This window comes from Argiope bruennichi, chromosome 8 (assembly GCF_947563725.1).
Source record: "Argiope bruennichi chromosome 8, qqArgBrue1.1, whole genome shotgun sequence".
Taxonomy (NCBI): Eukaryota; Metazoa; Arthropoda; class Arachnida; order Araneae; family Araneidae; genus Argiope; species Argiope bruennichi.
This window is the reverse complement of record NC_079158.1, coordinates 20,631,703-20,657,139: the sequence shown is the minus strand read 5'-3', so window position 1 is coordinate 20,657,139 and position 25,437 is coordinate 20,631,703. Positions and strand designations below refer to the sequence as shown.

The 25,437-nt window shown below is 31.1% G+C and overlaps 1 protein-coding gene across 1 annotated transcript; it reads left to right on the top strand.

Moving 5' to 3' along the window:
- Nucleotides 1-1,644: 1,644 nt before the first annotated feature.
- Nucleotides 1,645-24,516, top strand: LOC129980531 (monomeric sarcosine oxidase-like). The gene is made up of 9 exons (XM_056090872.1): nt 1,645-1,716; nt 2,738-2,869; nt 5,419-5,560; nt 8,267-8,408; nt 10,199-10,376; nt 12,904-13,070; nt 13,712-13,788; nt 18,566-18,712; nt 24,068-24,516. The coding sequence occupies exons 2-9, from the start codon at nt 2,747-2,749 to the stop codon at nt 24,292-24,294; spliced, it is 1,203 nt and encodes a 400-aa protein (XP_055946847.1). The 5' UTR covers nt 1,645-1,716; nt 2,738-2,746; the 3' UTR covers nt 24,295-24,516.
- Nucleotides 24,517-25,437: the final 921 nt, after the last annotated feature.

The window sequence follows — 25,437 nt, the reverse complement described above, 5'->3', positions numbered from 1 at the left end:
CTTTATCTTACTTATAAAATACGTATTATAACAGTGAATTTTGGTATAAAAACTTTGTCTTCTGGTATTGGTAGACCGACAAATGAGTTCATAGAATTCCGACCTATTTGGGTTTTTTTTTTTTTTTTTTTTTTTTTTTTGTTGTTGTTGTCTAGCCTGCATTTTCGCCACATTAGGCCGGATATTCGGGATTGTATTGTATTTATAAACACCATCTACTTAAATAAAAGTGTTTGGTGCGTGGTTTAACACGCATTGCCAAATTTACTTTAAATTAAAGTATTAAAACATTTTACTTAATAAAAACTGCCAGCCATGTAAATAACAAAAATAAATTTTAATTACAAATTAAATTAACAAATATAGAATATGATACATTGGCCGTAATTCCATCGACCAGCACGAGACAGAAGTTCTAAGCAAGCCGGCGAAGGCAGGAAGTGAATCACTCGTATCCGTTCGAGAGCAAAGTTCATCTCCAAAGGTATGATTGATGCTTATCGCCAGTTGGCGAAACAAACAGTCATTTATCGCCTGTTTGGCCGCTGCAAGTGCATGCAATCGTGTTTGCCGAGCGATTTAGAATGATTTTAGCCTGAATAACTTTTATTTATATTATGTAGCTCCATTCCTCCTAAACGACTGAGTCAGCCAATTTCAACCAAACTTAGTGCATTTATTCTTTAAGTCAAGATAACAAATATTGTCAAGTTTTGAAAATGCAAAAAAATTAATTAAATAATAAACTCATTAGAAATCAATGGAAATTTTGCTTTTTTTTTCCTGTTATAATTTTGTAATTTATTTTACAAGAAATATTTTAATAAATACTTAAAATTTAAAATTTTATCATTTCATTGAAATCAATTTTATTTCTGCACACTATTTCTTGCAATTGTTATTCATTTTTTAAAAACGATTTAATACATTTTAATTAATTTTAACTTTGAACTACTGTACTATTTTTGTTTGTCATTTTTTTATTTTATTTCACTGCATATCTTTTTACCATATTTTCATGGAATAAAAGTAGGCGTAAGTCAATCACCGCAATGCAAGCAAGACAAAGCCCTTGCGAGTAAATGAAACATGTTCGAAGACAGCAGCCGTTTCAGGCTATGAACAATTAACTACTATTTTGTCTTTTTCCACAGAAACTACAGAGGAAGTTGTTTTGAACACAATTTACATCATCATAAAATTAAAAAATTTCATCTTTTCAACAATACCGATTTTATTTTTGCGCAATTTTTTCATTTCATCTCATAACATTTATAGTTATTCGTCAGTAATTTCCAATTAACGCAGTTCTATCTAAAATTTAGTATAAGGTCTTCATAAATTCTTGCATTATCTTCGATAAATATACACTTCAATCCGACTGACATTAAAACATTAAATATCTGATCATATTACAAAATGAAAATGTACATTTTTTAAAATATAAATTCAAGTTGAATACAATTGGAATAGTAAGTAACTATCCAATTCGCTTTATTTCTGTGGAAACAACTAGCAAAATATCTATAATTTACAATTGCATTACTATTGTTATTTCAACTGTCAATCATATGACATTCTTATCACAAAAATATCACTGTAAAAAAAATAGCAGACTTTTCTGATAATTAATTTGAGATTACTATTCGTTGCAAGATTTCTGACCAATCAATTGTTTTGGGATGTGTTTGAATTAAAGAACGAAACGATAGTAAAGTAAGTCGTAGTTTGCTCTTGTATCTATATTATTGTACTACATCTGTACTACAATTAAATTTTATTAATTTTGGTTTTTTGAATTTAATATTAACATAGTGTTAAAATATCGTTTTACAATTCGATTTTCTTTTGGTTAGTTCGAAATCAAGATTAAAAATTGCAAATAAGAATTCTGAAATATTTTCGTAAGAAAGAATTTCAGAATTTCTATTATTTCAGAATTCTATTATTCCTCTCTATATTTATATTAAATTACTAAAACTAAATGTTCGTTTTAATTTATGAATGATTGTTTAAGAATAATTAATAAATTATAAAAAATAACATTATTTTTCGGAGTTTTTAAAACTCTTTTCGACGAGTGTTATTTTTGTCGTCTAAATGTTTGCTTTAATTTATAAATCATTGTTTCAAAATTATTAATAAATTATGAGGAAATATTTGCTATTGACGTTTTTAAAAATCTTTTCGTCGAGTCTTATTTTTCAAGAAGCTATGATATTTTAAAACTTTTTGGTGCAACAGATTTTCTTTTCTAATTTATTATCCTGTTTATTACTGCCCAATTTACATAAAGAATAAGAATGTGAAGTTACAATACCGCAAAAAACAACATGCAGTTAGAAAACTGATTAGCATTGAGGCTATGTTCTTAACAGTATTATGAGGGCATGGGATTTGATTCGGTTCTGAAAGGGTCATGAACTCACTAAATAAAGCAGGGGTAATGATTATTGAAATAATACGGTTTTAATGTCTCTTACGATTTGATACTTAAAGATACTTTTTTGAGGGAATTATAAGCATTAAAATATGCATAAGAGTTTGATAGAATTTAAACGCAAGTAATATTCAATATGGACCAATTATTTGGTAGAGACGGATAATAATAGTAAGAAAATCGACTGTAAAAATTTTCACTAGCAAACAAACACTTGTACATTTTACACCTGCAATCAAGTATTGGTTTGAGACAAATTCAAATTCCCCTCCCCCAACCTTTATTTTTTAATCTTAGGTCTCAAAAATGGCTGTGGAGGTTTATGATTTGTGTGTCATTGGTGCTGGAATGTTCGGAAGCGCGGCTGCAAGGCACGCGTCAGCCAATCCGAGCATCAAAGTGTGCTTGGTAGGACCAGCCGAACCAACGGTAAGTTGGCATTTTCATTGTTTCCCTTTTATCCATAAGGATGGTATATATATATATATACTTAATTTTATTTAAATTTAAATTAATTTCCCTTATTTTTATCTTAAATTAGGCTATATTACTTTGTTCTAGAATTTTTCTCTCATTTCCTGATCCAAATTCTATTTTTTATTTAATTATTTTTAACATTATAATTAATAATTTCCGTTTCTCATGTTCCAAGTGAAGGGATAAAAATCCTTGATACCTACGCATTCCTTTCAAAGATACCTAAGATTCCCTTTCTTAAGTCAATATCTGTCAAAGAAATCTCTGAAAGAATGTCTTAGTGCAATCACCAAGGGGAAAATTTCAGTCACTTTTTTTTTTTTTTTTTTTTTTGCGTCGCTATTTAAACAGATGGGTCTTTTTATCATTACTTCTCCCAGTGTACAAATTATGCCTTCCCAATGAAAAATAATTTGAAGTTTATTCTAAAGATATCTTTTTTTAAGCCACGCCTCTGCCAAATTATATTACATGTATATATATGTTGTACAGATATTAACAGTGCTATTAAAATTTCGTGTTCATCGTGCGTAAAATCCAATCATGGTGTAAATCGTTATAATCCTTTTTCATTCTGTTTCAGTCCATGTCTAATGGCTGTATTAGTTGCTCTCGAGAGAGAAAGGAAGGATACCTTCCTCGATGCATAAATACAAATCTTATCTTTTAATTATTTGAAAAGCAAGAAAAAGTAGACACTTTCCGGTGTTTTCACTAGCTTTTCTGCTTTTAAAAGAACATTTTGAGATTTCATTTTTTCGTAACCTTAGTCCAATGGCATAACTATTGCGCATCAAGACTAGCAAAACCTCTGGGCATTCTGACCCGAAATAGTAGAATTATATCGATACTTAATTATCTTATGCTCCAGAACTAACTAAATAAATAAATGTGTTAATAAACTAAGTTCTGAAGGGAACAAAAGTAAAGAATGAATATTTTCCCATTTGATTGAGAAGATATTAATTTCTGATCAGCTTAGATCAGGTACGAAATTGAAATACTTTTATCTACTGGGAAAGTTTCAAATCTGCTAATAATATACAAGAGGTGTCCAGAAGCTAAGTTCCGTTATAGTATTAGAAAATGGAAACCACTATCAGAAAAATACTTTTATTGCCTTATTGCAATTGCTAAAGTACACTACTTAGATTATGTTTCAACATACTTGCTTGCGACCATTGTTGAAGTATTTATCTTAGCGGAGCACGAATTCTTGTATGCCCTCATCGAGCATTATTATGCTCTCAATTTAAAGAGATTTTTTCCCCCTCTTACTATCATAAATTAATTAACTGTTAATTTCAAACTAACCAGCTAGAATGGTCTCCTCGAAACTTTCTCGCATACTCTTCAATAAATGTACTTGTTTATTATTAACAGCTTACGACTGGCGGATAATAATTACAAAAGAACCTATTAGCGTGTCATTTTTGGCGATTAATCGCTTGAATACAGTTAACACAAAAATATCAGAAATGCCAAAAGTGTTTGTCGAAGGGTTTTTTTTCCCCCTCCTTTGATCAAAACCTAAATGTGGCACAAAACTCCAGTTTTTGTCACAAAATTATATACCAAATTTCCCTCATCTAAATCAATGCGTTTTTGACTTATTGTATTTACATGCATCGGAAGATACAGACACACAGACGGACAACCCATCGACAGATTTATTCAGATTGTGATACACTTTCGATGCTAAAATTATCTACCAAATTTTTTTTTTTTCCATTTCGATCCTAATATTTGTAGTAATCAAGTTCACTTATTTTCAAATAGACAGATATACTTCATATGAATAGATTTCGTTTAAAATACGATAATCATCTATAAATATGGAGTAGAAATTATGTACTAAATTTCATCCATCAGACTCAAAGCGGTTTTGAACTATTGCGTCACAGACAGACAGACATAATTCGAAAAATGTGCTTTGCTGACTCAAGGAACTCTGAAGCTTGGAGATTCGCCAATATTTTGAGTTCAAATTTTTAACGATTAAAATACATTCATTGGCCACGGTGACATTCATTGGCTCGATACCGGAGGGTTTCAGGTTCGAGACCGGATTCTACCGAAGAACCGCCGTGTAAGCGGGTCAGGTGAACGTTAAATCCATCGAGGTCAAACGTCCTCCCGCTGGTATGGTGTGGAAGTTTGGAGGGGGGGGAGATTCCACCTCATATTCGTCCTCGTCATTTGACAACCGTTCAAAATTACGAAGTCCGTCCCAAAATAGCCCTAGTTTTGCTTTAAAACAGAGCGTTAATATAAACAGTATATTCATTCTCTTTATTTAAGACAAAGCAAAAAGCTAAGCTCCACTTCTAAATTTATTGTTTTATATCGAGAAAAATGATGTAAACAACTTAAATTAGGGTCTAGATTCATAATTTCACATTTTTCACACAATCGATTGGTATAGTATATTATGAAATTTGTGTACTAAATTTAAAAGCAGACTTCCAAATGATAAAACTTAGTTGAATCTCTCTTTGCAGCCAGAGGAACTCCAAAAACGTGACATTTTTGGAGCCCACTACGACGAAGGCCGCATTACTCGCATTCTGGATGATGCACCTGCTTGCGAAGTCCTGTCACAACACTCCATATCCAGATATAGGGAGCTGGAGAAACTATCAGGTTTTTCTAATTTATTATTATTATTGGAAAATTGATGAATGAAAATACATCTTTCAAGATTTTGTTTTATTTTATACAAAAGACTGATGCCATCAATTAAATACAGTAGCAAAGAAATGATGCAATTGTGGTGAATAGCATTTTAGCCAATTAACAACTACGCTGCACGAGCAATTGCTTTTGTATTGTGGTCATGTTACTGGGCTGCGAACCACAAGGTGCCAGGTTTTATCCTCGCGCATCGCAATTCCGCTAAACAATCATAAGCTTCGATAAAAACCGAAAAATATAGGGTAATTGGAAATTTTTTTAAAAACTGTACTATTTGTCTAATGCATATCTTATTCATAAAAATATTACTAGTTCATTTTCATTGGCCCTAAGAATCAATTATCTATTATATTATTGCAATTGTAAACAATAGTAAATTTTTTAACATATTTTAACTTTAGAGAAGAAATTACAAATATTTTGCTGACAAATATAGCTATTATGCCGGGTTTACACTTGACCAGTTATAAGATTGCCAATAGGCAGCGCATGCGTAGAAAGGGACCGATTTATGTTTGCCACAATTTCAAAGATAGATTCAGGCATTCCATACTTGGCTATAAATTGCTATTTTTTGTTATTTTTCACCGCGTAACGTATTAAAATGATGGATATTTATACAAGGAAACATGGTAAAAAAAAAAAAAAGGTCAACATACCTAAATTTGGAAAATTATAGAAAAATGCCAAATAAAATGAAAAAAAACAACATTAGAAAGAACAAAGAGCAAATAATGTCGGAATTAATCTATAAGTTATCAATTTTTCACGCCAAAAAAAAAAAAACCCGCCAGATTCTAGAAACGCGCGCAGTAAGAAAAAATACAACACAGCGGCATATTATATTGCTTTTTACAAGACTGCACTGTCTACTGGTCGTCTTTTAACTGGGTAAGTGTAAGCTCGGCATTCGTTTCAGAGACATTTTTTAATAGGCAAATAGTTGCTTACATAGCCATTATTCCATTGATGTTGTCAGTCATATCTTAATTTTGATGGACATAGTTTTGAGTTTTTGTAAAACCACTGTATGGTTTTATTTTTACCAATTTACGTTTCCTTTTATATCTTGTGTTTATGTTTGTGCCCTTAAAAATTTTTTTTTGCGTTCATGCGTACCTACTTATATAGATTCCTCAACATATAAAAAAGTTTGCTGTCATGTACAAAAAGATAACTTATAGTTTTGCCCTCTCATTCTGATTCATTCTACAGAAAACTAATTTACATTCTTTTTTACTTTATACTTTCCCGTATACGAAGTATAGAGAAAATATTGCAATGGTCAAAAAATTCGATCTTGAGATTTTGACGAATTTCCACGTTTTAGATCTTTCTGAATTCGTAAAATACATTTTTGGTTGTTGTTGTTTCTTGTGGCACTTGCCATGGACAAGCCCGCTGTTACGAAGACAGCGATTTTAAGCCGGTGGGGGAGCGTCTCTTGTTTTTATAGTAGTGAGGAGGTGAAGGACGCGTGACGATAGAACCAGGGACCTTTTGGTTAGCAGTCCAGTAACGATCCGATTTTGCCAAAAGCGCTGTTACTAGCTTATATGCAATTCACCGCAGTACTCTCCCTCCAGTGAGTCGAACGATATGGCGTTGAGTGGTGATATATTTAGTAGCTATTGTCTTAATGGGCCTGTACCCTATTTTGAATAGCGCCAAGCGTTATGGCGAGCGTTTTGTGGGTGCTGATGCGCCAAGTGAGTCTGGCGACTTTAGTTGCGGGTAGATGGCGCCACAACAGCTGTACGAAGGTTGAAGGTTCAGCGTCCGAGGTCACCAATGAAGAGGTATGGGACGCGTGAGGATAGAACCAGGGACCTTTTGGTTAGCAGTCCAGTAACGATCCGATTTTGCCAAAACAGCTGTTCGGGTAGAAGCGCTGTTGCTGGCTTATATGCAATTCACCACAGTAGCGTCAACTAGGGCCAAGAGTACGACTTAGCTACTCATGCATCACTCATTCGCTTGCACAACCCCTTTTTACAGGAGGGCACATTCACACATCTCACAGATAGAACAACGGAAGAACAACCATGCCCATACCGGGACTCGAAACCAGGACGCCCAGATCACGGGGAAGACGTGCTACCTCTATACCAGGACGCCGGCACATTTTTGGAAAATGTCTGTCTGTTTGTTTGTGACAAGGATAAATAAAAAATGATTTAAGTTAGATGAATCAAATTTAGTATATGGTTTTTGCTTCAAATTCGTAGGTTTCCATCAAATTTTGAGCAATTTATTCAGAGGAAGTATGTCTGTCCGGCTGTTCGAATATAAGTTTACATCATAACTTCAAAACAAAGACAGCCAAATAGATAACATCCATATAATATAGACATATCAAATTTTGGACCAAAACCAACAAGGAGTCGAACGTCTGTCGATCTATGCTTTTTTAAACAAATAAACACGATAACTTAAATCTATTAAATGACTTAAATGTACCAAATTTGGTACATAATTTTGTGATGGTAATTGTAGTTTTGTGTGATTTTTTGGTTTCATCTGGTTGGGGAAAAAACCGCGTTTAAAACACAAAATCATCTTTATTAAGGAGTATATGAGAAAATTTTGGGAAGACAGGTTATCCTCCTAGTTATTAAAGTGTGTGTAGAAGTTCACACTCTTCGTTCCTCACAGGAATCAACTTTTATGAACCTGTCGGCTGTCTCTTCACGGGACCGAGGAACGACAAATTCATCCGGGCTTGCATCGCGAGTAGCGCTGTGTACAAAGTGCCTCTCGTGAAAATGGAGGGAAACGAAGAGACATTTAAAAGGAGGTGAGTGTTGATAAACAACAACAACAATAAAAAGATACCCTTTGGCAAGAAAAAATAACTTCTCATTACCATTTCTATAGTCGCTGCAACTTACGCACCAAGAATTTCATCGTCAATAAGTGTAAAAGAGATTATGGAAATTCCTGCTGAAATGGTGCGTGTTTATATATTTATTTAGTAGATGCATAGCTGAAAAGAAGAAACTTTTAAAATTATAATTTCAATGATTTTACTATGAGATTCTGAAATGGATTTTTTTTTCCACTTGTCGATTTAAGCAAGGGAATCTTAAGTATCTTTGAAAGAATGTTGTAAGCATTAGGGATTTTTATCTGTTTGCTCTGAGTGCGGGAAATGCAGAAATCATCAGTTTTCTAGAGCACGTAGAAAGATAATTAAATAAAAAAAGAAGGGATTTGGTCAAGAAATAAGAGATAATTTTAGAATGAAGTTAATATGGGCTAGATTAAAATAAAAACAAATAAAAACTAAGAAATTAATTATGATTTAAATTATATATGTATATATATGATATTTTAAATTCTAATTTCAATTTAATTAATTTTCAAGGTTTTATTTTAATTTAACCCATAGTAACTTCATTCTAAAATATTCTCTTATTTCCTGATCCAAATCCACTTTCTCTATTTAATTAATTCAAGAGAAACTTTGTAAAATTGCTGAATCGGCTAAAAGCCTCACTTTCCCACACTTTGAGTGAAGAGACAAAATACCGCTGACGTGACAAATTCTTTTTAAAAGATCCCTGTGTTTCCCTTGCCTCATCGGCGCGTGTAGCGAAAATTCCTATCGAAATCTCATCGTATATAAGCACTATGGAGAAATATTTTCCCCTATCAATATCTCATGTTATATAAGACCAGGGATAAAACGTTCAAGAGCTTTTTCCTCATTTATTTCTGTGTCGTTTTGTGTTGTGTGTGTGCGCTTGTACACAATGCGTGCTTCTCCGAGATGAAATAAAATGACGTCAAGAAATCGGAAGTCTCTTCCCTGTCTTCGAAACTGTCTTCTGATTAAAAAATTATGTGCTTATATATATATATATATATATATATATATATATATATTGAAAGTGTATAACTAAATGTAAACACTTATTTTAAGCAGTTGCGTGGCCGAAGAGAAGAGATTTGAATTTTTAACTTCGATTTATTCCATCCCGGGAGGCATAATTTATGTACAAGAATATTTGGTGTGAAATACATCAGTCTACATCGCGACACAAGAGCAGAGGGGCAAAAAAGAGCGAAATTCTCCATTCAATGGTTTTTACAATGAGATTTTGATACAGATTTCTTTGGCAAGATAGGGGAATCTAGGTATCTTTAAAAGAATGTGCTAAGCATTAAGAATTTTTATTCCTTTATTTAGAGAGCGAGAAAATGTAGAAGTAAGAACTTTTATAGAGGGCATGTAGCATCAATTAAATAAAAACGTGGGGATTGGATCAGGAAAAAGAGAACATTTTAGCATGAAGATATGTGCTAAATTAAGATTAAAAATTTGGAAATTAATTAGGATTTGATTTAAACTAAGACACACACATACACACACACACACACACACATATAAAATTGGAATAATATTAGATTTTTCATCATTTCTTAAAATTTTTATACATATTGTAATTAGATGCAGCACCTTATTGATTTTTCTGAATAATAATTAAATAAAATTTTCGTATAAATTTTGAATATTTTTGATAACTATTTTGTTTGAAATTTTTTTTTTTAGAGTTAAGTATCTTGTCTTATTTTTCTGTTAAGGTATCCGTATCTGAAGCTGGAAAGCGACGAAGTTGCATTGCTGGACGATGCGGTCGGAGGTCACATCAGCCCCAGGAATTTAGTAGCAGCCCAAAAGAGGGTGGCTCATCTACAAGGGTGTCACATTATTGAGAGTGTCGTCTGCGGTATGGAAACACAAAGTGATGGAATTCATGTGGTATTTGCTTTCTTATAAATTAATTTATTATTATTTTTACGAATTGTTGAAAGCGAATATTGAGATGTCTATTGAAACGGAATATTTAAAAACTATAATACAGATTTCAAGATAATTTTTTTTTTTTGCTATTACTTTTTCATTAAAATGTATTTTAAAAAATGAAACCACTATTTTTTTTTAATTTTTTTTTATTTTTTTTATTTCGAAAAGTTTGACAAAGGTTTTATACTTTTAGTTTGAATATATTAAAATATATTTTTTGAAGAACTTAAAGGCGAGTAAAATAATTTTCTGCAATTATCAAAACTATTTCGGCGTGCTTAAAAAATTATAATTAATAAAAAGTTATTTGGTAATTTTTTATTAAAAACAAGGTTAAACAGTTTTTTTTATTGCATATAAAAATTATACAACTTAACGACAAATATTTTTAATTCTATATGGCTAATTAAAAATTTTGATGTCGTCGATGGCTCACATTATTTAACTGAATTATTAATTACATTAATTATTGATTTCATTAACAACATTAAATGAACTGAAATCACAAGCAATGATTTATGTTCCTAACCTGATGTTGTGATTACTCTAGTTCTTTTTTGAAATTACTCTAATTCTTATACCTATGTAAGTAAATTACAAAAGATGAATTTTTATTTCTTTTCAAATTAACAGTAAGTAGTATTTTCATAATAGTTTTTCCGCATAAAATTTTAAAACTTCACATTGGGAACAGACTTAATTAATATCCGAAATCGATTCTGATTCGAATTTCGGTAAACTCAGATAGAGTTGAATCATATGAATTTTATAAATATTTGTCTGTAAGGTTTTAAAATACTGGAAAATCTGCGATGAAAGTTATTTTGTTTGAAAGCATTTAGACCTTCGATAGATGCGATTGTAACTTGCCTTATATTGGGTCACTTACGTGGGCGCACTTCAAACACGGGGATGTGAAACTTCCGGTATGGGGTCAGTTATCCTTTACCGATGATGGTACGTACTTCCTACTGGAGAGATTGTACAGTGGCCGGTGATGGCACTTAGAACTCAATCTTTGTTCCCTCCTATGTTGTCGCAGCTTCGGGTCATTCAGATTATTCCGTGTGCCTTCGGGCAGGCTATGATTACCTCTTATCGTGCACAACAATCCTCAGATCACATACTCTCTTTTATATATATATTATTTTAAACTTTTATTTTTTTTAAAAAAATATATTTATTTTTGCATGTATTATTTTGTTCCTATAATTTTGTAAAAGCACATCCCAGATTTCAGGCAATTGTTTTCATCGCAAGTATTTTATTTTACCTAAGTCATCGTGAGTATATATATATATATATATAAAAGAACTAAAATCGCATCGATACTGGATGGTCATACAAAATTTCTTAAGAAAATTCATCAACTACGTGTAATTCATTTTGTATTAAATATTTACGGTACTATGTAAACTGAAACATATAAAAAAAAATCAGCGGGAGTGGTCATCCCGACATTTACTCGCATATTATCCTATAAACACTTTGTTCCACTTCCTCCGCATAAAATTTTGGAACTTATGTAAAATTGCGAATATCTTGCATGGATTGGCGAGCAATAGTTACGAAATTTGTGTCTTTGGTGTGATTATAGAATTTTTACTGAATCTAGAAAATATATATTTTGAATGTCTTTTTTTTCCCCCGATCGATTGATATAAAACTGCAGTTGTAGTCACAAGATTACATACCAAATTTTATTGATTTAAGTAATTGCGTTTACATGAATGCGAGAACTTAGATCGGCAGAACGGTCAACCGTTTGACGAATTTCATTAAAAATTTGATATCTATATTCTAGTTGATAAATTTGTGTTCCGAATTTTATTTACTTATTCTTTGTGTCATGTAGTTATAGACTTCATTTATAATCGAATGGTCAAACAGACAGACTTCCTGCTAATAGATTTCATTCAAAATTTTACAAAGAATATAAATTTAGTCTTAAGTCCATACATCCAATTTCATGTGTCAAGTTAAAAGCGTTTATATATATATTCTTATACTTTGTAATGATAATAATAATAAAAAGAAGCTTTGCGACTGTGCATCCAAGAAATAAGATTATGTTCCTCGATCTTCCGCGAATGTATTTATTTCCACTTTTCGAAAATTTATAAAGATACCTTAAAGGGCATAGAATCATTGTCATCTGGTTTCAAAGAGAAACAAAAATATATTCAAAGGCGTTGTTCGCCTCGAACGGAGGGTTCAACTTCATGAATAATTGTCAAAATAAGTCTCTTTTACGATACAAACTAATGGAAATTTATCTAGACAGACACTTGAAAATAGTCGATGCATCACCCCCCCCCACAAATGAAAAGTTAGGGGGAGGAAACATAACAACATATATAAGAAAAGTTAGTAAAAGTTAGATACCCATTTGTGTGGGAGACTGGAGGCACATAAGTATATATTTCTTTCAGTTGATTATTGTTTATCTACAAATCTGACGTCCTTTTGGCTTCCTATTCAGGTCGAAACAGAGTCGAAAGGGGAAATAAAAGCTAAACGATTGTTGATAGCGACTGGAGGCTTCGTCAACTTGAAGAACATGAGCGTCCTGAAACCACTAGTAGTGAAACGTCTGAAAGAAACTGTGGTGTTATTTAAACTTCCAGAAGATGAGGTGCAAAGATTAAGGTAAAAATTCGAAAATAGTTAAAATTTTTGTTAAGTTAGTTAGATGGCCTAAGACGTTGACGCCGATGAAGTAGTTTGGCTTTTTTTCCTCGGTGATTACAATGTTATAGGCATGAGGGAGTTTCTAAATTAGTTAAAACCATGTAACATTTGTACAGGGTGTTTCAAAATAAATAACGGGTTTTGAAAATCATGTTATATATGTAGCTTTGATTTACATTGATAAATGATGCATGAATTGAAAGAGTGACTCAAAATAGCTTTTTCAATAAGTGTTCAGTGTATGCATCATACAATTAACGCATTCACTGACACGACTCACACCTGGTATTCGGGTTACTTATCTAGTTAGATGCCCTCTTCTTTGTTATTACTTAACTATAGTAGAGAAGTGATCATTTAATAAGATATATTGTTTGGTACAATTACATATTATCTATAATGCTCAGGCGCGTAATGCGGCAGTCAGTGTGTTGTTAGTTTTGTTTTGTACGAGTATATAATATTTGCTCTGTATGATTCTCTCATTGGCATTATCCAGGTGTTAGGCCATTTCATTATTGTCGACAAAGGGTAGTTAAAACTGTCTTCGGTGCATCTCTATGAAAAGAAAACATATCAATAAATTCTTTTTTTTCCAGCTCCATGCCATCTATGATATCCGTGAGAGACAACAATAACGGAGCGTACATTTTACCGCCCATCAAATATCCAGATGGTGATTATCCTTCATTTTCAGTGACACTTTTTGAATTAATTAAAGAAAAGGTCGAAATGAGTTTTAATTTACCTGAAACTTCCAGCTGAAACCAGTAGAGTTGTGACCGGATGGTGACAATTCTTTTCTTTCGCTATCGAAACAAAACATGAACGTGCTTCTATTATGTTTTAAAATAAAATATCATGAATGATGATTAAATAATATTGTGTTCCGAGGCACCCCCTTTATGCGTTAAAGGAGTGATAACAACTGAATGTGAAAAAATTGTATTATACCCTGGGCGGCTATTAGTCTCGCTGTACCGCAGAATGAAACAACTTCTTAGATTATCACTAGGTACCGCGACAAATACATACAACGAGGGAGGATACAAGAGGAAATTATCTAAAGACACTGTCACTCTTTTTCAATGTTTTCTGAAGCATCAAATTCAATCCACGGTCGTATATTTTCTTTCTTATTATAAACTGATATTGACGCAGTTAGAATAGAACACTGCTTTTATAGAAATGATCTTCAATCTGCAAAATATATTTAAGACATTATCAGGAAATGTGGAGCTAGAATTATCGCCTTATAATATCCTAATAATTATCTTAGCTTTTACGGTATGTGAAAAATTTGGTTTGCAAAAAAAAAAAAAAAAAAAAAAGATGACGCAAGATTTTATTAGTTTTAAACATTTGACAATCGATTCATTTTCAATTAAAAAACAACAACCTTGAATCTGTATCTGGCAATTTTATTGACTTAGTTTGGCTACTTTTGCACCGATTTGTTTCAAAGATGACCAAAGATTTGTTCTCCTATTGTTTATTTTCACAAACATCTAAAATTATGACATAAAACTTAGAGAAGTGCTCATCATGGCTGAGAGCTGTATCAACAATCTCATAAAAGTGGGTTCAATTTAATCAGACAAAAAAAAAAAGCTCTCTTTCTGAAAAGAGTTTTATTTTCCGCTTAAATCTGTCCATTAGGGAAAAGTCACGACGACTAAGCCCGCAGCTTCTAGCTTCGAAAATCAAAATTCAACGACTCAAAAGATATTTCAATTCTAAATTGTATGTCAATTAAAACACTTTGCACAATTTCATGTTTTATATAAAATATGAACCTGGTTATATTAACCAGCAGTTTTGTTACCTTTTTAGTATAAAGTTTTTTTTTTTTTTTTTTTTTTGATGGAGGGACATAAAATCGGACGATTATACATTGAAAATGGAAGTTAATCTTTCAGTTTCATATTTTGAGTTAATAACTTCAGCAAATAATTAATTCAGATATGATATAAGTTTAAATGTTACCTCCAAAACAAAGATAACCATAAATTAATTAATTACTCAGCATTTTTAATGTGCAACTTGAAAAGTTTTAACTCTAATCAAAATGCAGTAAACCAAGAAAAAGTTGATCATCAATCCATTTGCATTTATTATTATAAATGGATTGATGATCAACCTTTCTACGCATGCGCTGTCTACTGGCCGTCTTATAACTGGCCGATTGTAAACCCGCATTACTTCTATGCATTACATCAACTAAAACTGATTCAGAGTGATTAATGATGGAGTTATTTTTCTCCTCCTTACGTGGATGCTCCATTATGGAAGAAATTTAATTTAATACTCTAGTGTATATATGAAAATATTATCATAAGTAAGAAAATGGAGTTTGAACCATCCACATTGATATAAAAGTTGTCAAGAAAAAACAAAAATTAGTATTGTTGCTGTTTCTTATGGCACTTGTCATAGACAAGCCCGCTGAGTGTAAGTCAGAGATCCGAGCTGAGTTTGTGCAGTAGCTTCTGAGGGTAAATACACAACCACCTGTCTATCGGTGGTTGTGGTAAAAGCCCCTGAGCACCCGAAGACAGAAGTCTGACTTCTAGCTCATATGAAGATAACACTTACACACTCGCTTGCACAACCCATTTTTACAAGGGGGCTCTTTCACACACCTCACAGATAGAACATAGGGCAAAGAACAACCATGCCCGAACCCAGGACGACCAGATCACGGAGAATACAAGCTAATGCCATCATCCTAGGCCAGGATGATGGCATTAGTATTAGATTTTTTAGATTTTGTTTAATTTTATTTTTCATTCGTTTCTTTTACAAGTTTAATTAATCTGTTTTTGATTTTTTAAGGATTAATTTGCTATATTTCTGGATATATATGCAGCATATTGAGGTTTAGGTCGCAACGGTAAATAAATTTTTGTTTCTGCCAAATATGTCAGAGAAACTTGTTTACAATTTTGCAGGTATATATTTCGGGGAAGGTGAAAAACAAAGAACTTCGGTTGTTGCTCATCAAGTAAACAAAGGGTATTTTCGAAGGCAATTTCTCATTTTTTCTACTTGGTTTCTGTAAGTTTAAGGTCTATTGAGCATAATAATCATTTGGGTTTTATCTATCTCAAAAGCTTTGTTTGTCGGGTTTTTATAAATTTGATAATCTCGAACTCCTATGAATAACAGAATATAAGATAAACAAAGTAACTTCAAGAAATGGGCATTTAAAATAAAACATCGTTTGAAGATGCTAATTTTTTTAAAATAGAAGCTTAATTATCTTTAGATTTTTCTATTTCTTTAAATTAATAATTTATCTTTGATGTAAAATTATGGTAAAAAACAATTATTTACTTCTGAGTACTTTAAAAAAAATTTCCATTATACTTTAGACCTAGTCTTTTTAAAAGATAATTTAATTCGTTTTTGGAATTTATTTAGCTTGGAGTTTTTCTAAAAGTAAATAACATTTTCTTACGATTCATTGATTTTAGTTTCTAAATATAAAATGTATCAAAACTATTTACAATAAACTAAATAAATATATTTAGTTTCGAAATATAAAAAATATAAAAATATTATAATTTTAAATATTTTAAAAATTTAACCTCAAGTTTACAATTTTTATGACTGAAAATAGATTAAAACGTTGGCTGCCTGATATGCGACTTTCCTCCCCATCTAATTGAATGACCTATTCTTTGTAATTGTCACGGGATCTATTTAGATAATGGAGCCGGCGGTCAAACATGATCTCACTTCTACCAAATTAGATGACTTTTCCCTTGCTATCTCTTCATTGTAGTGAAGAAGAGTATTCTAATTAGATAGAAAATTTGAGATGGAACTGTGTATAATGGCAGCCAACGTATTGTTGTTGTTTCTGATAGCACTTGCCATGGACAAGTCCGATGATTCGAAGTCAGTGATTTTAAGCCGAGATGGAGGTCTCTTGTTTTAGTAGCGCCAACTAGGGCCGAGAGTACGATTTTGCTACTCACACATCACATTCGCTTGCACAGCCCCTTTTTACAGGGGGGCACATCCTCACATCTCACCGATAGAACAGATGAAGAACAACCATGCCCGAGCCGGAACTCGAGCCCAGGACGCCCAGATCACGGGGAAGATGCGCTATGCCGGCAGCCAGCGTATTAATCTTCCGTCGGGCGCAATGCAAATCCTAACACGATCGGGCGCAATTCATATAAGAGATTAATGTACTCAATTAAGGCAATTTTTGAATGTATGTTAAAAAAACATATCAAAAAGAACTTTTCACTTACATTTGAGTATATTTAGGCTTTTAGATAACATTTTAATTTTTCTTTGCTATTTTTATTGATAAATTTGAACAAATCATGAAATTGTTCCAAAACACTTTTTTTCGTGACTTCATCTCACTGATTAGTTGCGCCCAATGGAAGGTTAAATTTGTTAAACACTTTATGCATAATTTAATTTATTACTTTTTACTTTCTCATATATGTAGCATAGAGAAAATGTCGTGATCGTCAAAAAATTCGAATTCGAGATTTTGACGAATCTCCACGTTTTAGACCTCCCTGAGTTCGAAAAAAGCATTTTTGGGAAAAGTCCGCCTGTCTGTCTGTTTTTCTGTGACAAAAGTAACTCAAAAACGCTTTGATCTAGACGGATAAAATTTGGTATGCAGTCTTTATAACACATTTATAGATTTCTATCAAATTTTGTACAAAATCTGCTTAGAGGAAGTCTTTTTGTCCGGTTCTTCGAATATAATTTAACACGATAACTTCCAAATGAAGAAAGCAAGATAGATAGAATTCGATACACAGAATTAATATCTATAGTTCAGACACTTATCCGATTTTGAGCCAAATCCAGAAAGGGACTGATCGTCTGTCGGTCTGTTCTTAGAAACATGTAAACGGGATAACTCAAAGCTGCAATAATTTAAATATATCAAATTTAGTATATGATTTTGTGATTAAAATGATAATTCAGTGTCAAATTTTTATTTTAATCGGTTTGGAAAAACACACCCTAAACACAAACTCGATTTTCGGATACTATCAACAACATGCCAGGGATTTATCGCCAAGTATCACACAATATGTTCAGTAAAAAGGTTGAATTCACGCCAAAAATTGATGTTTCGTAGCTATTGTACGCCAGTACCATGTAAAGCGTTCTCTGAGATAACACCTTTATTAGAGAGTATGCGAAATAGTTTTGGGGTGAGCACTCCCGCTGGTGTGGTGTGGAGAGGGGGGTGCCAGCTCAGGTGTCGTCCTCGTCATCTGACCGCGGTTCAAAATGACGAGGTCCGTCTCAAAATAGCCATAGTGTTGCTTCAAACGGGACGTTAAAATAACCAAACCAAACCCGCTGGTGTGAACAAATGACGCTCACTTTCCGAGTGTAAAGTTCCTATTAATTCATTGTTTTGAATTAATAATTCCTGCTTTCAACCATTCTTTCCAATGCAGGACAGTATTACCTGAAATTTGGAAAGTTACGTGCACAAGAAGATGACGATGAATTAAAAACTTTGGAAGAGTTGCGTGAATGGTATTTATCAGATGGCGACAGTGAGATAGAAACATACATTCAGTTCATAATTGATTTGATACCAGGCAAGTGTTTTTTTTAATAATGTATTATTTCACCTTTATATTCTTTATGTTTTTGTACTTTTTTGCTAGATTAATGTGGGAAATAAAAAAAATAAGTGTTTAATAAATATTATTTCAAAATTTGTTATCAGGTGCTTTAGTTGTATTTAAATGCTTTTTTTTTTTTTTGAAAAACAGGAGTTTAAAGGATTACTTTGAAGGATAAAAATTATTTGCTGGAGGAAAGAAAATTAACACTGAAAAATTATGATTCCAGCGATATAAAAATATTATACAGTACACTCCCGATTATCCGCGGAATTGGGTGGCGCGGCCACCGCGGATAACAAAAATCGCGGATAATCCAAAAAAAGCTAAAAACGGGTATAGAAAAAGAGAAAACAGTCATTCCAACTTTGAAAAATCGTTTTATGTATAATAAAACGTAAAATAAATAGCAGGAAATGTTTAACTAACGCTTAATATTTTAGTATATCACTCAAAACTAACACAAAATGCATTTTGTTAATGAAAACAGAAAAGTGCTTTATACTTACGAGAGGCGACAAGGATACACAGAAAAATTAATACATATGTACTGTTTTAATACTGTAATGTATTATAAATTACAAAAGCATAACTGTAAAACTACACCTTTTTGAAGAAATGAGTCATTTGTGTTTGCTTCTTACTTTGGAAGCATTTTTTCTTTGCTTGAAAGCAAAAAAAAAAAAAAAAAAAAAAAAAAAAAAAAACTTAGTGCGCCAGGCGTGGATAATCGGGAGTCTACTGTACTTTACATTAAATATTATTGAAAGTTTATAGACTATGTATATTATTATTAATAATAATATAAAATACTAGCCGCCTTTGGCGACCAGCCGGTTCGCCAATCTTAGTGTTCGTTAAAATTTTAATAATTAAATATTTTATGCAATTCCAACTTCTTCAGCAAAATATTTTATTCTTCAGCAAAATATTTTAAAACTTCAAATTTTGATAGTCATATAATTCACTCATAATATTATAAAGGCCTTCAGTCATAACGTGATATGTATCTCTCTAATTTTCTGTTACCCCTCGTAGAATTTATGCTTTAAATTAAAGTGTAAAGGATTAATCTGCAATTAATATAACAATATTTTTTACTGAAACAAAGCATTTTTTTAATAATATGATTACTGATAATAGAGTCACTGAGCGTTTAAACTTTATGGGCACTAAAGAATATCTTTCTTAATTTATGTAATATCTCAAGCATTTGTCAACAAAATTTTCTCAGATTCATCATGAATGGATCGATTCATTAACGATGTTTCATTTTAAATGCATCAAACACTCAGAAAATAAAATGAATCGTTTAAAATAATCTGTCGAAAACAGGTTTAAAAAAACTACTTAAAAAACGATGTACTTAAAACTATAAGCATATATAAAAATATATATATAACTAACATAAATACAATTTAATTACAAAAGCATGCAACTAACCTAAAAATAATTTAAATCATTGAAAACAGGTTAAAAAAAACTACTTAAAAAACGACGTACTTAAAACTATAAGCATATATAAAAAATATATATATAACTAACATAAATACAATTTAATTACAAAAGCATGCAACTAACCTAAAAATAATTTAAATCATTGTAAACAGGTTAAAAAAAACTACTTAAAAAACGACGTACTTAAAACTATAAGCATATATAAAAAATATATATATAACTAACATAAATACAATTTAATTACAAAAGCATGCAACTAACCTAAAAATAATTTAAATCATTGAAAACAGGTTAAAAAAAACTACTTAAAAAACGACGTACTTAAAACTATAAGCATATATAAAAAATATATATATAACTAACATAAATACAATTTAATTACAAAAGCATGCAACTAACCTAAAAATAATTTAAATCATTGAAAACAGGTTAAAAAAAACTACTTAAAAAACGACGTACTTAAAATTATAAGCATATATAAAAAATATATATATAACTAACATAAATACAATTTAATTACAAAAGCATGCAACTAACCTAAAAATAATTTAAATCATTGAAAACAGGTTAAAAAAAACTACTTAAAAAACGACGTACTTAAAACTATAAGCATATATAAAAAATATATATATAACTAACATAAATACAATTTAATTACAAAAGCATGCAACTAACCTAAAAATAATTTAAATCATTGAAAACAGGTTAAAAAAAACTACTTAAAAAACGACGTACTTAAAACTATAAGCATATATAAAAAATATATATATAACTAACATAAATACAATTTAATTACAAAAGCATGCAACTAACCTAAAAATAATTTAAATCATTGAAAACAGGTTAAAAAAAACTACTTAAAAAACGACGTACTTAAAACTATAAGCATATATAAAAAATATATATATAACTAACATAAATACAATTTAATTACAAAAGCATGCAACTAACCTAAAAATAATTTAAATCATTGTAAACAGGTTAAAAAAAACTACTTAAAAAACGATGTACTTAAAACTATAAGCATATACAAAAAATATATAACATAAATACAATTTACTTACAAAAGCATACAACTAACCTAAAAGTAATTTAAATCGTCCGTTGATAATGGTTGCCATGCCAACGATCAGAACACAGTGCGCATGCGTGAATTTTCTTCGCCTTTTACGTAACGCAAATGCGTGAATTTTTCTACGCCAGTTGGGGTAACGCTATGAAGATTAGACATTTTTAATTTCCTTTATTCTGTGCTATTTTAATTCAAAAGTACTTCAGAATGAATCTGAAACATGGATTAATTAACAATGTTTAATTTTAAATGCATAAAACATTAAGAAAATAAACAGAATCGTTTGAAATAATCCGCCGAAAAATCTTAACCCTAGCCTCATTACTGTTGGGAGAAAAAAAGAACTAAAGCCTAAATCATTTGGCGTTGGGGAAAATTGAAGATTTTTTTGGCGGAAAAGTTGGCGGTGGGAAAATGGAAGATTTTTTTGGCGGGAAAGTTAGTTTTTAATTAATAATTGACTACCCCTAACATTTAGGGGGATGAAAAATAGATGTTGGCCGATTCTCATAGATACCGGATAAGCACAAAAAATTTCATCAAAATCGGTCAAGCCGTTTCGGAGGAGTATGGCAACGAAAACTGTGACACGAGAATTTTATATATTAGATATATTGAACGGAGAACTAAACATAGTACACAATTTTTTCCTGCAAAGATAGATAGAAGATTTATATTTTGAAATCAAGTGGAATTTTCTGAATAAAGTTCAAATCCGCAAGATATTTTTCCATGTTATTACTTGTTTAGAATTTTCTCAATAATTGTTTTACAATGTATTGTGAGAATGATGGTGATGGATATTACGGAGCACTGAACTAATTAAAACCTTATGTTACTTCTTCAAGATTTTTACCTCATAATTAGTAGTAAAATTTTATTTAAGTTATTGCAGAATCACAAAAGTCAATCTGACAAAAAATTGTACTTCTTTTTAACCCGCCTATTATTTTCGAAGTTGAAAATCAGATAGAGTAGTTTTTTTTTCCCAGCAAATCTTCTATTGATTGGTAGTTAAGTCATTACTACTGCTACGCATGCCACTCTGTAGTTTCAGCATTAGATCTGACAACTACGGTAAGTCATTTAGATAGAGCCCGATTTTTCGGAGATATAATAAAAATAACAAACTGATTTTTTAGATCAAATTTACTGATCACCTCGTTAACACGCATAATCCTATGAACAATTGCATTTTACTTCCTTGGTAAACCATATATGTCACGGTTTGACATCGAATCAGATAATATTCTTATTCAGATACTTTCATTAAAGACTCTGCTTTCGATTTCTTGGATGAAAGGGCATTTGTTTATGGCGTAAATATAAAACTCAAAGCCATTCTCAAAAGTAAACACAACCTCTTTTAATGAATTCCAAACTACATATACATCTTTTTTAACACCGTTGCCATTCGGAACAAAACAAAAGCTGAAACATAGACAATATTAATAGATATAGAGAATCAACGCGACAATATACATTTCATTGTTTCTTTTTCAACTTTCTAAGAAGTCAATATCTTTACCTAAACTCGTAAACAATTTTCCACAGGCACTTAGAATCTATCAGCCAAAATTTAATGTTAAAATGTCGTAATGTTGCAATTTTTTTTCTTTACTTTGGTTTGTTTTCGAGATAAAGCAAAAAATTCTAAAGTAATTATAATTTTTTAATATTTTAGATATATAGTAAGATCTTTTTTTACCTCTTTTACAGATATATAATATTTTTTTTTAAATGTCTTATTATATATCTATAAAGTAGACACAATCCGCTATTATGACTTCAGACTAACTTTTTCAAATTCATTTTTTTCTTTAAAAAATGGCATGGAATTTTTCATCACATTTATTTTAATAGTATAATATAATTTAATGAATACAATAATATTTAACATAAATAAAAATAAATTAAAAAAATCTATGCTTAAAATTAAGTTACTCATTAACGGTTAATTTTCTAAATTCATATTATATGCATTGTTATAATTTGTAATATTATGTAGAGAATGAAACGCAAAATTGCCAGCAACATTTCAGAAAATTAGAACATCTGTGGAACAAAGTTCTTGTCCGTTGAGTCCCGGGCTTCCCGGAAAAGACGAAACAAGCAAAATATATAAACACACCTGAATTTTTCAAACCCGATTTTAGAGGGATTTTCTGCAAAATGCTCTTCACATGTTGACATATGCTCTAGTTATTGTCTAGTGAATTGAGAGAGAATATAGATAGATTTAACATTTAAGAGTCTGAAGTTCATTTTAGAGTGATATTTTAAGTTCGAAAATATTGCTGATGTTGAGCATCAATTGTGGCTCGAATTGGATGCAAAGCCTTACACAACATTAATAATTCATAAAAGTTTTTAAACCCATGTGTCATTTATGACATTTACAAGGAATATCCAGAAGATACCGAATAAAAAAAATGCACTTTCTTAGTTATAATTTTAGAAACGTCACATCTTAAATCTTCTTTGTAAAATTGCACATGAGCTAGCATTAACAATGCAAATGTGCGACACTCCGTCATTAATGACACATAAACGTAATGACATAACACAAAATATTGACACAGCGCACTCAAATTAACTTCTTACATGCAATAAGATCTTCTTAAATCCATGACATGTATGATTATGTTAGTTATAATTAAGTTTAATACAAACGCACAATAAAGAATTTTATTTTATTAAAGTGTTATAATACAGTTCTTGATGTATCCTGTATTATATTTCAACATAATCAAAACCAATGCAGAAATTAACTATAGTTTTATTACCTTATTCTTCAGGCTTGAATTTCAATAGTTTGAGTAGGCGCACTTGCGTTACCTGCAACACACCTTCCGGCCTGCCTTATATCGACCGAGTGTCGCCCACTGTCACTGTGGCCGTCGCCGGCAACGGAAAGGGAGCCAAATTTTCAGACGAGGTTGGTAGAATCGCCGCCCATTTCAGTCTCACTGGGAAGTGGGACTCAGAACTCTCGCAAGGACTCTTTGAGGCTACTTACCAGTGATATTACCAGAAAGAATCTGGGAAGTTGCTTTGGAAAGAAGAAAATGATCATTTAGATAATCCTGAGTGATTTGGAATGTTACTTGATTTTGTAACAAAGAATGAAAAAAATCATCTTTAAAAAATTGTTCGAGGGGAAAATAGTATTTGTAATCTTTTTTATTCTGTATTAATTAAGATATATACCTGCAATGGTTTCATATATTTGCCAAGAAATTTGTATTTTGACCTGAAATTTAATTAAACTATAAAACAAAACATGTTATTTGATATTTGTCATAAAATATCGAGAATTCGAAAAAGAAAACACACTTTTTGGTTCTGGAGATGGGCGAACTGATGAAGTGTTCCAATATATTTAATAATATGAATTTTAATATATTTGCAATGGATTTATTAACTACAATAATATGTTTAAGTCAGTGATTGGTTCTTTCGGTGAATATTTAATCCATTAGTTGCCACGATCCTCCATTTACGGGTTTCGGAATTTTACGTACACCACTCGGCGTCAAAAATATATTTGGTACTCCTGACATTAAGTTTCAGTCTATATATAACAGTCAATATTGTTTATAGCAGAAAGTGTACAAGAAGCGAACGAATTTGAAATTCTTCTGTAAATTGAACGGAACAGAATTGAAGCATTATATTTTTGTATTGCAATGAAATGTCGTACATAAATACGTAATTTAGAGGTCATAGTAACGATCTGCTACTCACTCAGATTTTTTTTTTTTTTATCGAAATGGTTTTATTGATCATTTTATAACGATGCCCTTTTTCAAAAATATTAAATATTTTCAAAACAAAACATAATTTGAATAGAATTATATTGTTACACAGATTTTTGTACTTATATACATCACTTACCAGGCCAAAAATTTCAAAAATAATTTTGACAGTTAATAGATCAAGTTTTTGTATAAAAATAATTTCCTAGAAAAAATGTGAGAATCAATGACTCAAAAAACATTTTTTGATCCTTAAGAATGAGAAAGGAGAGGGAAAAAATACTCCACAAGAGAGAGGGAAAAATGGACTTAATTGATTGGAAATTTAATTATTTGAATCAGTAATAGATTCCATGAGTGATTAAGTTTGTATCAGAAAGGTATTAGAAAACCGAAACAACCATTTTTAT